General features: G+C 45.1%; 1 protein-coding gene across 2 annotated transcripts in view; it reads right to left on the bottom strand.

Moving 5' to 3' along the window:
• Positions 1-14,731, bottom strand: part of LOC137528033 (granzyme A-like) — a 65,894-nt gene that overhangs the window by 27,778 nt on the left and 23,385 nt on the right. The window contains exons 1-2 of one of the 2 annotated variants that reach the window (XM_068249256.1): positions 10,288-10,372; positions 7,040-7,181 (exon numbers count right to left, since the gene is read on the bottom strand). In XM_068249256.1, the coding sequence (XP_068105357.1) occupies positions 7,040-7,181; positions 10,288-10,342 (197 nt within the window). In that variant the 5' untranslated portion in view covers positions 10,343-10,372. Of the gene's footprint in view, positions 1-7,039; positions 7,182-10,287; positions 10,373-14,731 lie in introns of those variants that run through there. The other variant, XM_068249257.1, reaches the window with a different exon arrangement.

The raw sequence follows: 14,731 nt of genomic DNA, 5'->3' as shown, positions 1-14,731 counted from the left end.
GGTCAAACGTGGATTCACATCATAGGTGTGCAGAAACTGTGTGATGCTATTTAATAGTATGCCATAACCCCAAAGCAGCAAACACAGCCAACTATGACCATTAAATAATAAATGCAGCAACAGTTACCCCAGACACCACAAAATAAACGCAATGGGCAACATTTCAGCACAAAATAAACACATTGCGGGCAACATTTCAGCACAAAATAATCGCATTGCGGGCAACATGTCAGCATAAAATAAACGCAATGGGGGCAAACATGTCAGTACAAAATAAACGCAATGGGGGCAAACATGTCAGTACAAAATGAACGCACTGCGGGCAAACATGTCAGTACAAAATAAACGCACTGCGGGCAAACATGTCAGTACAAAATACACGCAATGCGGCCAAACATGTCAGTACAAGATAAACGCACTGCGGGCAAACATGTCAGTACAAGATAAACGCACTGCGGGCAAACATGTCAGTACAAGATAAACGCACTGCGGGCAAACATGTCAGTACAAGATAAACGCACTGCGGGCAAACATGTCAGTACAAGATAAACGCACTGCGGGCAAACATGTCAGTACAAGATAAACGCACTGCGGGCAAACATGTCAGTACAAGATAAACGCACTGCGGCCAAACATGTCAGTACAAGATAAATGCACTGCGGACAAACATGTCAGTACAAGATAAACGCACTGCGGGCAAACATGTCAGTACAAGATAAACGCACTGCGGGCAAACATGTCAGTACAAAATACACGCAATGCGGCCAAACATGTCAGTACAAGATAAACGCACTGCGGGCAAACATGTCAGTACAAAATACACGCAATGCGGCCAAACATGTCAGTACAAGATAAACGCACTGCGGGCAAACATGTCAGTACAAGATAAACGCACTGCGGGCAAACATGTCAGTACAAGATAAACGCACTGCGGGCAAACATGTCAGTACAAGATAAACGCACTGCGGGCAAACATGTCAGTACAAGATAAACGCAATGCGGGCAAACATGTCAGTACAAGATAAACACACTGCGGGCAAACATGTCAGTACAAAATACACGCAATGCGGCCAAACATGTCAGTACAAGATAAATGCACTGCGGGCAAACATGTCAGTACAAAATGAACACAATGTGGGCAAACACTTCACCTGCAAGAAAAAGCATTTACTCACCTGGCAGAAGACGTCCCCTCACGCAGCCGGCCTCTGGTGCCTCAGGTGCAGCTCCCCCTGGCCTGGACGATCTTCAATCTCCCGCTCAGCCTCTCACAGGCAGAGCAGGGCTACGGCAAGATGGCGTCCGGAGGCGGAGCCCTGTACTGGAGACAAATAGTCTCCAATACAGGGCTCCGCCTCCGGACGCCATCTTCCCGTAGCCCTGCTCTGCCTGTGCCTGCCGGAGGAGAACATTGCAGGCTGGAGCGGGGCTGCGGGGAATGAACTAGCGCAGCGTCTAGTAGATGCTGCGGCTAGTTCATTGTACGGTGGCCAGAGTCCCAAGGCCGGGACGTCCCGCTGCTAAAAGCGGGACGTTTCCCGGGACCTCATGCAGCCTGGGACAGCGCCCCCCGAAGGCGGGACGCGTCCCGGGTAAAGCGGGATGTATGGTCACCGTACCTCAGGCCTGCTGGTGGAGGGATCAGGCCTAGTGGGATAGAGGCCTCAGTCCTGGTGGCTTTTGGCTGGAGGCCTCAGGCTCAGGCCTGCTGCTTGTGTGTTCAGGCCTAGTGGGCTAAGAACCTCAAGACTGGTGGCGTCTGGCTGGAGGCTTCAGCCTTAGACCTGGTGGTGGTGGTGGGCTCAGGCCTAGTGGGAACTGAGCTGGAAAAAAATGGGAGTAGTCCTGACAGGATGTGGGTGAAGCTAAGTGTAATATAACAGTGTAACTCAAAGGCAGCGGGCCTAAGTTTTCTCCCAAAACAAAGGTAACGTGGGGTAATTAGATAACATTCCCCTCCCTGCAGAATAGTTTTTTTTTTTAAACACACATATAAGGAAGCAGTGTTTCCCCTATGAGTGGTGGAACAGGAAATTCGCATCGTGTACATGCAGACAATAAATCTGCAGAAACTGTGTGATGCTATCATGTTAATACCTGAGGGATGCCATGAAGAATAAGGAAGTTCTAAAGGCAAAAAGGGATCACACTCAGAACTAGCCAGATGTACCTAATAAAGGGACCAGAAGAAGATATATCAATGTTCCTGTTGTGTTTCTTCACATGAAATACAACAAATGTTAGGGCCTGTTTCCACTAGAAGTGGTGCGATGCGGCTACATAGCTGCATTGAACCGCAGGTGTCCTGAAATACAGTGGGTTGCAAAAGTATTCGGCCCCCTTGAAGTTTTCCACATTTTGTCATATTGCTGCCACAAACATGAATCAATTTTATTGGAATTCCACATGAAAGACCAACACAAAGTGGTGTACACATGAGAAGTGGAACGAAAATCATACATGATTCCAAACATTTTTTACAAATAAATAACTGCAAAGTGGTGTGTGCATAATTATTCGGCCCCCTTTGATCTGAGTGCAGTCAGTTGCCTATAGACATTGCCTGATGAGTGCTAATGACTAAATAGAGTGCACCTGTGTGTAATCTAATGTCAGTACAAATACAGCTGCTCTGTGAGGGCCTCAGAGGTTGTCTAAGAGAATATTGGGAGCAACAACACCATGAAATCCAAAGAACACACAAGACAGGTCAGGGATCAAGTTATTGAGAAATTTAAAGCAGGCTTAGGCTACAAAAAGATTTCCAAAGCCTTGAACATCCCACGGAGCACTGTTCAAGCGGTCATTCAGAAATGGAAGGAGTATGGCACAACTCTACACCTACCAAGACAAGGCCGTCCACCTAAACTCACAGGCCGAACAAGGAGAGCGCTGATCAGAAGTGCAGTCAAGAGGCCCATGGTGACTCTGGACGAGCTGCAGAGATCTACAGCTCAGGTGGGACACTCTGTCCATAGGACAACTATTAGTCATGCACTGTACAAAGTTGGCCTTTATGGAAGAGTGGCAAGAAGAAAGGCATTGTTAACAGAAAGCAGAAGAAGTCCCGTTTGCAGTTTGCCACAAGCCATGGGGGGGGGGGGGGGGGGCAGCAACCATGTGGAAGAAGGTGCTCTGGTCAGATGAGACCAAAATGGAACTTTTTGGCCAAAATGCAAAACGCTGTGTGAGGCGGAAAACTAACACTGCACATCACTCTGAACACACCATCGCCACTGTCAGATATGGTGGTGGCAGCATCATGCTCGGGGGGTGCATCTCTTCAGCAGGGACAGGAAAGCTGGTCAGAGTTGATGGGCAGATGGATGGAGCCAAATACAGGGCAAACTTGGAAGAAAACCTATTGGAGACTGCAGAAGACTTGAGACTGGGGTGGAGGTTCACCTTCCAGCAGGACAATGACCCTAAACATAAAGCCAGGGCAACAATGGAATAGTTTAAAACAAAACATATCTATGTGTTAGAATGGCCCAGTCAAAGTCCAAATCTAAATCCAATCGAGAATTTGTGGCAAGATCTGAAATCTGCTGTTCACAAACACTGTCCATCTAATCTGACTGAGCTGGAGCTGTTTTGCAAAGAAGAATGGGCAAGGATTTCAGTCTCTAGATGTGCAAAGCTGGTAGAGACATACCCTAAAAGACTGGCAGCTGTAATTGCAGCAAAAGGTGGTTCTACAAAGTATTGACTCAGGGGGACGAATAATTACGCACACCCCACTTTGCAGTTATTTATTTGTAAAAAATGTTTGGAATGATGTATTATTTTAGATCCACTTCTCACATGTACACTACTTTGTATTGGTCTTTCACGTGAAATTCCAATAAAATTGATGCATGTTTGTAGCAGTAATGTGACAAAATGTGGAAAACTTCAAGGGGGCCGAATACTTTTGCAACCCACTGTACATGCACGGCATTCTGTGCATGTTGTGTGGAGTGATCTGAGAATCTGCAGCATGCTGTAGATTCTCACACGGCCGCAAATGCCAGCACCTGCATTCCATCTCCTCCAATACACTTCCGCATCTGGAAATGCGGAACTGATGCGGCCAGCAGCGGAACTGATGTGAAGCATTCGCATCACTATCCGAGTGAAAACGGGCCCTTACCTCTGAGTCTCTGACACATGATGTCTTTAACCTCCTAAATCCAACTGTCAACTGTTAGGGTTCAGTGAAAACGTTTCTAATAGAGGCTACTAGGAGTTTTTGATTCAGCAACACTATTAACTTTTTCACCTGAATTTTCTCCTAGGTGATTTGTTTACATCTTATCAATAAACTGCATTTTATTGGAAGTCTGAGGCGGGGTGAAAAAGTTGGCTTTTACAGTACTTACCTTAGACTTCTTCCAGCCTCCCATAGTATTGAAGATCCCTCTCTGTCCTCCAGGTCCCCTCCAATTTGCAACTGTCAGTCCTGATAAATTCCACCAGTTGGCAGATAACACACTTCTGCGCATGGGCTGACCTGGGTGGTGCACCTATTCAAGTGCGCTCCCCTTGCCAGGAGCATTTTGCACATCATGCAGCTCGACAAGATTTGTAATTGCACATGTACAGAATGTTCTTGTTGTTTGAGGAGACACACCTTCAGGTCAGCGCATGCGTCACAGGGCATGCCCCAGCTGAATTGCAGAATTTACCAGTGCTGACAACAGGTCTATGAAAGGGACCGAGTGGACATTGAGGGCCCTTCAAGAGTACGGGACGCTAGAAGAAGCCCCCGGTAAGTAAAAGCACACTTTATCACCCCACTGCAGGCTTCATTTAAGTCACCAGCAAGCAAGTACTTTTTTTGTAAAGCAAAGATAAAAAAATATTTTCTGGGAGAAAACTCAGCGGGAAAAGACAATTGAATAAGGGTCAATATCTATACAATCAGTGACGTAGCTAAGAAGCTGTGGGCCCCAGTGCAAGTTTTGGATTGGGGCCCCCCAAGCTCTCTATACATAACAATTGATACGCCACACCAAGGACAACCACAGTGTCAGAGGTGCAAGAAAGGGATGGGAAACAGTGTGTTAATGATCACTGCTATTCTAATCATCTATAGAAGTGAATATTATCAGCATAGGACCAATAAAGAGCTAATACTGTGGTTGAAGATGGGCCCCTTGGGGCCCCTCTAGCCCAAGAGCCCCGATGTGGTGGCTACCTCTGCACCCTCTATTGCTACGCCCCTGTATACAATGTCCTATTAAAACAAACTGGACTGCAACATGCACTGATAGAACAAGTGCTCTATAAACACTGGCAGGGTAGCTAAAACTAACAACACAAGGCATACATACTGAAACTAGTACGTTATGCAATAAATCAATTTATAGAGGACAGAGAATGCTGAATTGAGTTGTGGAAGTCAGGAGTTACTGAACCTTTATAGCTATATCACTGACGGGCCATGCTCTCATTTGCAGTGTTGCCAACTCATCCCTTTAATTACTGACACATCTAAGTTATACAGGTTCTGAGGCTAATCAGTGCCTTAAAGGGGAACTGAAGAGAGAGGTGTATGGAGGCTGTCATGTTTATTTCCTTTTAAGCAATACCAGTTGCCTGGCAGCCCTGCTGATCCTCTGCCTCTAATACTATTAGCCATAGACCCTGAACAAGCATGCAGCAGATCAGGTGTTTCAGTGGTTCAGACTTTAAAGTCAGATCTGACAAGACTAGCTGCATGCTTGTTTCTGATGTTATTCCGATACTACTGCAGAGAATTAGTCCAGCAGGACTGCCAGGCAACTGGTATTGATTAAAAGGAAATAAACATGACAGCCTCCATATACCTCTCTCTTCAGTTCCCCTTTAACTGCATCTACCTAGCCACAAAACCTGTATAATTCATATGTGTCAGTAATTAAAGGGATGAGTTGGCAACACTGCTCACTTGTAGTGCCACGACAGTTTTACAGCCATCTAGAGCCATCTCCACTGCAGCCAGCTGACAATCTTCATTCATACAGTGAAATGGTAGGGAGTCTCCACAGGATGAGCACCTCTTGTACTCAATTACGCATCATATTTTACACAGTGTGGCATTGTGTGTGGAGAGCAGGTCTGCTGAAATGCAGGCAAAGATACTGTAACAAACAGAACAATCAATGTGCAGAGATACTGGGAGAAGAGGAATCCACGGTGACAATTGCTGCACACTATGTTATGTATGCCACAGACTGAGAGGAGCATAACGGGACTGTAAACCTAAAATTGTCCACAGACTGCTTAGGCATTGTCCCCCTACCCCACCCCCTTCCATGTCCCCTTTTTCCCCCTGCTTTGGCAATACCTATATGAATCTTGGTCATGCCAATAAAGCTATCCTTGATTTGATTTGATAAGAGCAGGGAGGAAGCCACCGCAATAAATGAAAGTGCACATTCCATTCCTTGCTGTTTTGTTGTCTCTGGAGCCCGGCAAGTTACAAGACTTAGGTCAGAGGAGGTGTGGATGTAAACGGTGCAGAGGGAGTTACAGTCTGTGCTGAGTGTCAGAGGACCTTCAGATGATGTAGGGGAGGAAGGGGATCCTATACTGAGCGGAGTGTCTCACATGAGGCTCAAGTGAAGAGCTAGATATTTAAAAACAAAAATTCCCGGGCTGAGAAACACAAGACCGCATTGGAAAACCTGCCACTGCAGTCATCAGAAAGACTTAGCTCTGCTCTCTCCGCGTACCCATCCCCCTTTCACATTCGAGTCACTTGAATTTACCTAACCCCGGGGACTTTCTCCCCTCTTGCGAAGCAGCAACTCGCTCACGCATGTGACATCATGGACAGACAACACATTGACTTCAATTTAAAAAAAAAGTCAGACGCATGGAGTGCGTTTACAGTTCTGCGCCTGGGGACACATGTCCCTCCTGGCCCACCCCACCCTTCGCGTCTGCAGTGAAGTGATGAAAGCTTTTAGTTGCGTAGATGCGAACTACGATGTGTAAATTTGCACTGGTGTAGTTTCTGCTCATTTACTACACTACAAAGTGTAGTAAAATCCTCAGTGAATCAAATACTCACATCCTGCAATGAGCGGCAGTCAGGACCCATCTCGAATCAATCAAGGTACCGCCACACGTGTATCCTTGAGTATTTATATAAGCCATGTATGGCCTTGAATGAGGTATGGCCTCCTTTCCTCCGATGATTTCCATGCACACATCTGAAAATAATTTACAAAGAAGGAAATATAAATAAAGTGTAAGATGTAACAATAAAAAGAAATATGTGATGTTAAAGTATAGCTGAGATGATTGGGAGAAAAGGATTTTTACTTACCTGGGGATTTTTCCAGCTTCCTGTAGTCCATTAGCTCCCTTGTTGTTCTCCTAGTTACCGCCTGTAATGATCCGCTCAGCTGTCTGCACAGACAGACAGCTGTTTGACCATTCCTTAAGTCGGAGGGCTGCAGGTCTCTGGAAAAGAGACCTGTCTTTGTTTTGCAAGTTTCAGACCTGCTCTGCTGCTGAGGAATTTGCATACATTCGTTATGCACATTGCCTACTTGCCTCCTTTGAAGGCTGGCAGTATAAATACCATGTTCTCCCAGAATCCTTTGCTGGTCATCTTAATGGTTTGTTACTGCTAAACACTCCTAGAGTGTCTGCCTTGCCTGTTTGTCAAAGATTATCTTAGAGTAATTCCTTGGGACTGTACTAGGCATTCCCTCTAGTGCAGTCAGATTGTATTATCTGTTTTGCCTGTACAGTCTTTGCGTTGCAATTGTCCTGTCACCAGCGGTGGTCGACAGGAAATCGTTCTGTCTGTCTGGGGGTGCTAACCAGAGCAGCGGTTGCTACTGGTAGCCTCTTCTGTTCATCTGTCTGGATTGCATTAGCCCTAATGGTAGTGGCAATGCTTCCTTCTGTGTCTCGCTGCCTTGTCGCCAGTGGCGGTCGACAGAGAATCGTTCTGTCTGTCTGGGAGTGTAGGCCAGAGCTGCGGTTGCTGCTGGCTGCTCCATCTGTCTGGATCGCACTTGCCCTAGTGGTAGTGGCAGTGCCTCCTTCTGTATCTCTGCCTTATGGATGCTGGCCAGAGCAGCGGTTGCTACTGGCAGCCCCATCTGTCTGTCTGTCTGTCTTGTCTGATACGAACGCTTGCTGTAGGCTCGGTGAGGTAATCGTTTAGCAAGCGTTCGCGTTGTCTATTTCGTGTTTGTCTGTCATTGGTTAGTTAGGGTAGCCCGTTTATCACTGGGCGCCTAACGCGCGGTGATCGTGCAGAAATGCGTTCGCTGTTGCGAATGAGTGCGGTGTTCGCGTTTAGCTAGCGTTTGTTATTTTCCTTATCGTCTCATTGTTGTTTGCTGTGCCTTTGCTACTCTCATGCTCTGTCCTTCTCAGTCTGGTGTCTGTTGGCAATCGCCTCTCTCCTGCGATTGCATTCCCGCTTTTGTTTCTGCAGATGTGTGTTCACCGCCGCTGGGTGGGGGCTAGATTGGGGAACGCACATTTAGTCTCTGTGCTCTCTCTCTTAGAGGGCTACCGTGCCCTACTTTGCCTTATTTGTACAATTCCCAATTGGCATCTGTGGCCGTGCAGAGGCTGTGCTCGTCTGCACTCCACAGCTCCATCTGCTGGTGGGAATTGCCCTCTACTGGTGCATTGCACCTAACCTGGGTTCTCCCAATTACACGTTTGTGGAGGATTTCCGCCACGTCAGCGCACGTCTGGTGTGCTGACCACGGAAACGATTCCGCAAACGTTACACCTCCACTATGCTGCTGTCAGCCCCATAAACTCTTCATCTCAGCTCAGTCATGGGCTACTGCGCATGCACAGTCCCAGGCCACGCACACCCCCTGATAACACTCCCATTTATTAGGTCCATAGCTGCACTTACAAAAAATTTAGAAGCATTGGACCAATCAGAGAATGCAGAATTTGTTCTGTAAAAAGCAGATTACCGTAGTAATTTTAGACCAATCACAAGACTTGGAAGCTACCGAATATTCCTTAGTCTTGTGATTTGCCTAATTATTATTCCGATTCCCGTGGTAAAATTCTGCATTCTCTGATTGGTCCAATACTTCTGAGTCAACTTGGAAGAATTTAGCCAAAAAATGACCAACAAGAAACTTCAGAAATCGTCATTAGCAGAAATTGGAATTTGCATGAAATTGGAAATTGGCATTTCCAACCATCCCTAGTCCCAGAGTAGTTCTGAAGACTCACACATCCCTAAAGGGCATGTGCAAGTCCTTTACAAGCATGTCCAGGCAGTAGCTACTCGGGTTGACAGTGCTGGAATGATGGGCCAGATGGAGAAACAGGAAGGGTCTATGCTATCCAGAGCCTTGCCTTTAGTAAGTAAAGTATCAAACCTGAGGCCAGATTCTCTGGAGTACTGCATACAGTGATTTGCTGCAAGCCTACATACTACACAACTGAGCCCTATACTGGGAAACAGGGAGCACTGTCCTAGTGATAAATAGACACAATGGGCTTGATTTACTAAGACAAATAGCGTGTCTTATCCGAGTTAACATGCCTTATCAAAGATAACACACCTTATCAAAGTTAACACGCCTTATCAAAGTTAACACGCCTTATCAGAGTAGCATAGCGAGCGCTACGAACCTGCAGGGGCTCAGGGCAGGACAAGTGGAGTGCCAATTAGTAGGCATAAGTTTGTAGCACTCGCTATACTACTCTGATAAGGCATGTTAACTTTAATAAGGCGTGTTAACTTTGATAAGGAGTGTTAATTTGGATAAGGCATGCTATTTGTCTTAGTAAATCAAGCCCAATGGGCCCAATCCAGTTTAGTTTTTATCCAATTTTTCTCCTAGGTGATATTTCCCATCTTACCAATGAAATGCCTTTTCAGCCAATAGCAAGGCAGAAAATACTCTGAATTATTTTGACTGCACTTTTTCATCCAATTTTTGGTACATTTTCAGGTGCAGAGAGCTGAAAAGTTATGTTAAACTGGTAAAACATATATTTTAGGAATAAACTTTAGGAGGAAAAGGGAATAAAATAATAGCCATATGTTCCAGGTAACACTCAATTTCTGCTAAGGTACACAGACTGTATGGTTAGAATATGGTTAGAATATGACATCAACTTTTTAGGAATACGGCATCAGCGACAATCCATGGACCCGACCTACCTTTTAACATACAGTATTTAAAACAGTTTACCTGAATTTTGTCCCTCAGTTTGTAACTCAATTTCAAAATAAGCCTTATTATAAAAAAAGCAGTACTAGTGACTAACATGGTACAACTACTGCTTTTATAAAATGCAGGCATGTATACTTACATGGATGGATGAGTAAGGTGAATGTTGCAGCAAATAGTGGCAAGAAAACCCTCATGGTGACTGCAGAGTGTTGTCACTTGTGTGGTCAATGCACAATACAGTGAGAAGTTAGAGTAGCTTTTATATTGATGAAGCGGAGCCATAGCTGAAAGCTGTAGAAGTCTGATTGGTGCAGGGTTGGTCTGGTCACTGTAATAGGAACACCCTGAGCTCTGCCCCCTAACTTCCATCACACAATTCTCTTGTGTAACACCTTCCTGGTCTTTCCAGTTACTAGTCATGAAATAACGTCCACAGTGACAGAATGCTGGAAGACAACTTACTATTTATTATTTTTTAATTTATAAAGTGACAACATATTCCATGGTGCTGTACAGAGTAGTGGTGCTCAAATACCCCTTTTTAAAATTCGAGTTTGGTCGAATTCGAATAGTAAATTATTCGAGGTCAGTCGAATATTCGAGTCGAATAAATTTTACTATTCGATTCGACCTCGGACTTCGAGCTCACTATTCGAGTCGGTATTCGAGCTCATTATTCGAGCTGACTATTCGAATTGGCCTTAAATAGCTTCCCAACACTTGTTTTGAGGGTGAATGATGCAAGAAACATATTTTTTTCCAAGTAACAACAGCAAGTGATTATGTGGGGATGTTCCTTTAAAAAAAAAAAGGTGAAAAGAGAAGTTGTGTCCAGAATTTTGTTCAGTACTGTATATACTTCTTCTTCTTCTTCTTCTTCTTTATCTTCTATATCTTCTTCTTCTTCTTCTATATCTTCTTCTTCTTCTTCTATATTGTCTTCTTCTTCTTCTTCTTCTTCTTCATCTTCTTCTTCTTCATCTTCTTCATCTTCATCTTCTTCATCTTCTTCTTCATCTTCTTCATCTTCATCTTCATCATCTTCTTCTTCATCTTCTTCATCTTCATCTTCTTCATCTTCTTCTTCTTCATCTTCTTCATCTTCTTCTTCATCTTCATCTTCTTCATCTTCTTCTTCTTCTTCTTCTTCTTCTTCTTCTTCTTCTTCTTCTTCTTCTTCTTCTTCTTCTTCTTCTTCTTCTTCTTCTTCTTCTTCTTCTTCATCTTCTTCTTCTTCTTCTTCATCTTCTTCTTCTTCTTCTTCATCTTCTTCTTCTTCATCTTCTTCATCTTCATCTTCTTCATCTTCTTCTTCATCTTCTTCATCTTCATCTTCTTCATCTTCTTCTTCATCTTCTTCATCTTCATCTTCTTCATCTTCTTCTTCTTCATCTTCTTCATCTTCTTCATCTTCTTCTTCTTCATCTTCTTCATCTTCTTCTTCATCTTCTTCATCTTCTTCATCTTCTTCTTCATCTTCTTCATCTTCATCTTCTTCATCTTCTTCTTCTTCTTCTTCTTCTTCTTCTTCTTCTTCTTCTTCTTCTTCTTCTTCTTCTTCTTCTTCTTCTTCTTCTTCTTCATCTTCTTCTTCTTCTTCTTCATCTTCTTCTTCTTCATCTTCTTCTTCTTCATCTTCTCCTATATCGTCTTCTTCTTCTTCACTTATTTCTCTTTTCATTTTTTTTTTTTAAAGAAATGCAGCTATTTTTGAGCGTAACAACAAATAGCTGGTGGCGCACGCATGTTGGAAGCGCCATTGTATGTGCTCCCTGGCAGTGGAAACACACAGACAGCAGGAGGTAAATTCAGCAGCAGGAGGAGGAGGATGAGTGTGTGGCAGCATGCAGTCAATGAGGCAGGCAGCGTGACATAATAGCCCTGGTACCTAGCGGTGATACCAGGGCTGTAAATAAACACAACAGGAGGTCCCAGACAGCGGTCGTGCAGCCCACATTGTGTCCAATACACAACTGGGACAACACAGTTTTCAACCCGGGCACCTCAGAAAAATTAAACCTTTTTTTGTAATGGTTTTGTAGTTTTGGTTTTACAACCAATTACACAGATATATAGCTATTTTTTGACGTAATAGCTGGTGGCAGAGTGGCAGCAGAAGGTAAATCTGTGTACCCTGGCGGTGGGAAACACAGACAGACAGCAGCAGCAGGAGTAATGGAGGAGTAGTGTGAGTGTGGCAGCAGGTAGACAGCGTGACATAATAGCCCTGGTACCTAGCGGTGATACCAGGCCGTAAATAAACACAACAGGAGGTCCCAGACAGCGGTCGTGCAGCCCACATTGTGTCCAATACACAACTGGGACAACACAGTTTTCAACCCGGGCACCTCAGAAAAATTAAACCTTTTTTTGTAATGGTTTTGTAGTTTTGGTTTTACAACCAATTACACAGATATATAGCTATTTTTTGACGTAATAGCTGGTGGCAGAGTGGCAGCAGAAGGTAAATCTGTGTACCCTGGCGGTGGGAAACACAGACAGACAGCAGCAGCAGCAGGAGGAGGAATGGAGGAGTAATTATGTGAGCAGCTATTGTTTGACGTAATAGCTGGTGGCAGTGTGGCAGCAGAAGGTAATTCTGTGTACCCTGGCAGTGGGAAACACAGACAGACAGCAGCAGCAGGAGTAATGGAGGAGTAGTGTGAGTGTGGCAGCAGGTAGACAGCGTGACATAATAGCCCTGGTACCTAGCGGTGATACCAGGCCGTAAATAAACACAACAGGAGGTCCCAGACAGCGGTCGTGCAGCCCACATTGTGTCCAATACACAACTGGGACAACACAGTTTTCAACCCGGGCACCTCAGAAAAATTAAACCTTTTTTTGTAATGGTTTTGTAGTTTTGGTTTTACAACCAATTACACAGATATATAGCTATTTTTTGACGTAATAGCTGGTGGCAGAGTGGCAGCAGAAGGTAAATCTGTGTACCCTGGCGGTGGGAAACACAGACAGACAGCAGCAGCAGCAGGAGGAGGAATGGAGGAGTAATTATGTGAGCAGCTATTGTTTGACGTAATAGCTGGTGGCAGTGTGGCAGCAGAAGGTAATTCTGTGTACCCTGGCAGTGGGAAACACAGACAGACAGCAGCAGCAGGAGTAATGGAGGAGTAGTGTGAGTGTGGCAGCAGGTAGACAGCGTGACATAATAGCCCTGGTACCTAGCGGTGATACCAGGCCGTAAATAAACACAACAGGAGGTCCCAGACAGCGGTCGTGCAGCCCACATTGTGTCCAATACACAACTGGGACAACACAGTTTTCAACCCGGGCACCTCAGAAAAATTAAACCTTTTTTTGTAATGGTTTTGTAGTTTTGGTTTTACAACCAATTACACAGATATATAGCTATTTTTTGACGTAATAGCTGGTGGCAGAGTGGCAGCAGAAGGTAAATCTGTGTACCCTGGCGGTGGGAAACACAGACAGACAGCAGCAGCAGCAGGAGGAGGAATGGAGGAGTAATTATGTGAGCAGCTATTGTTTGACGTAATAGCTGGTGGCAGTGTGGCAGCAGAAGGTAATTCTGTGTACCCTGGCAGTGGGAAACACAGACAGACAGCAGGAGGTAAATTCAGCAGCAGGAGGAGGAGGATGAGTGTGTGGCAGCATGCAGTCAATGAGGCAGGCAGCGTGACATAATAGCCCTGGTACCTAGCGGTGATACCAGGGCTGTAAATAAACACAACAGGAGGTCCCAGACAGCGGTCGTGCAGCCCACATTGTGTCCAATACACAACTGGGACAACACAGTTTTCAACCCGGGCACCTCAGAAAAATTAAACCTTTTTTTGTAATGGTTTTGTAGTTTTGGTTTTACAACCAATTACACAGATATATAGCTATTTTTTGACGTAATAGCTGGTGGCAGAGTGGCAGCAGAAGGTAAATCTGTGTACCCTGGCGGTGGGAAACACAGACAGACAGCAGCAGCAGGAGTAATGGAGGAGTAGTGTGAGTGTGGCAGCAGGTAGACAGCGTGACATAATAGCCCTGGTACCTAGCGGTGATACCAGGCCGTAAATAAACACAACAGGAGGTCCCAGACAGCGGTCGTGCAGCCCACATTGTGTCCAATACACAACTGGGACAACACAGTTTTCAACCCGGGCACCTCAGAAAAATTAAACCTTTTTTTGTAATGGTTTTGTAGTTTTGGTTTTACAACCAATTACACAGATATATAGCTATTTTTTGACGTAATAGCTGGTGGCAGAGTGGCAGCAGAAGGTAAATCTGTGTACCCTGGCGGTGGGAAACACAGACAGACAGCAGCAGCAGCAGAAGGAGGAATGGAGGAGTAATTATGTGAGCAGCTATTGTTTGACGTAATAGCTGGTGGCAGTGTGGCAGCAGAAGGTAATTCTGTGTACCCTGGCAGTGGGAAACACAGACAGACAGCAGCAGCAGGAGTAATGGAGGAGTAGTGTGAGTGTGGCAGCAGGTAGACAGCGTGACATAATAGCCCTGGTACCTAGCGGTGATACCAGGCCGTAAATAAACACAACAGGAGGTCCCAGACAGCGGTCGTGCAGCCCACATTGTGTCCAATACACAACTGG

Source organism: Hyperolius riggenbachi, chromosome 1 (genome assembly GCF_040937935.1).
Source record: "Hyperolius riggenbachi isolate aHypRig1 chromosome 1, aHypRig1.pri, whole genome shotgun sequence".
NCBI classification, from domain to species: domain Eukaryota; kingdom Metazoa; phylum Chordata; class Amphibia; order Anura; family Hyperoliidae; genus Hyperolius; species Hyperolius riggenbachi.
Note: the sequence above shows the minus strand (reverse complement) of the source record. Positions and strands in the feature narration are given on the sequence as shown.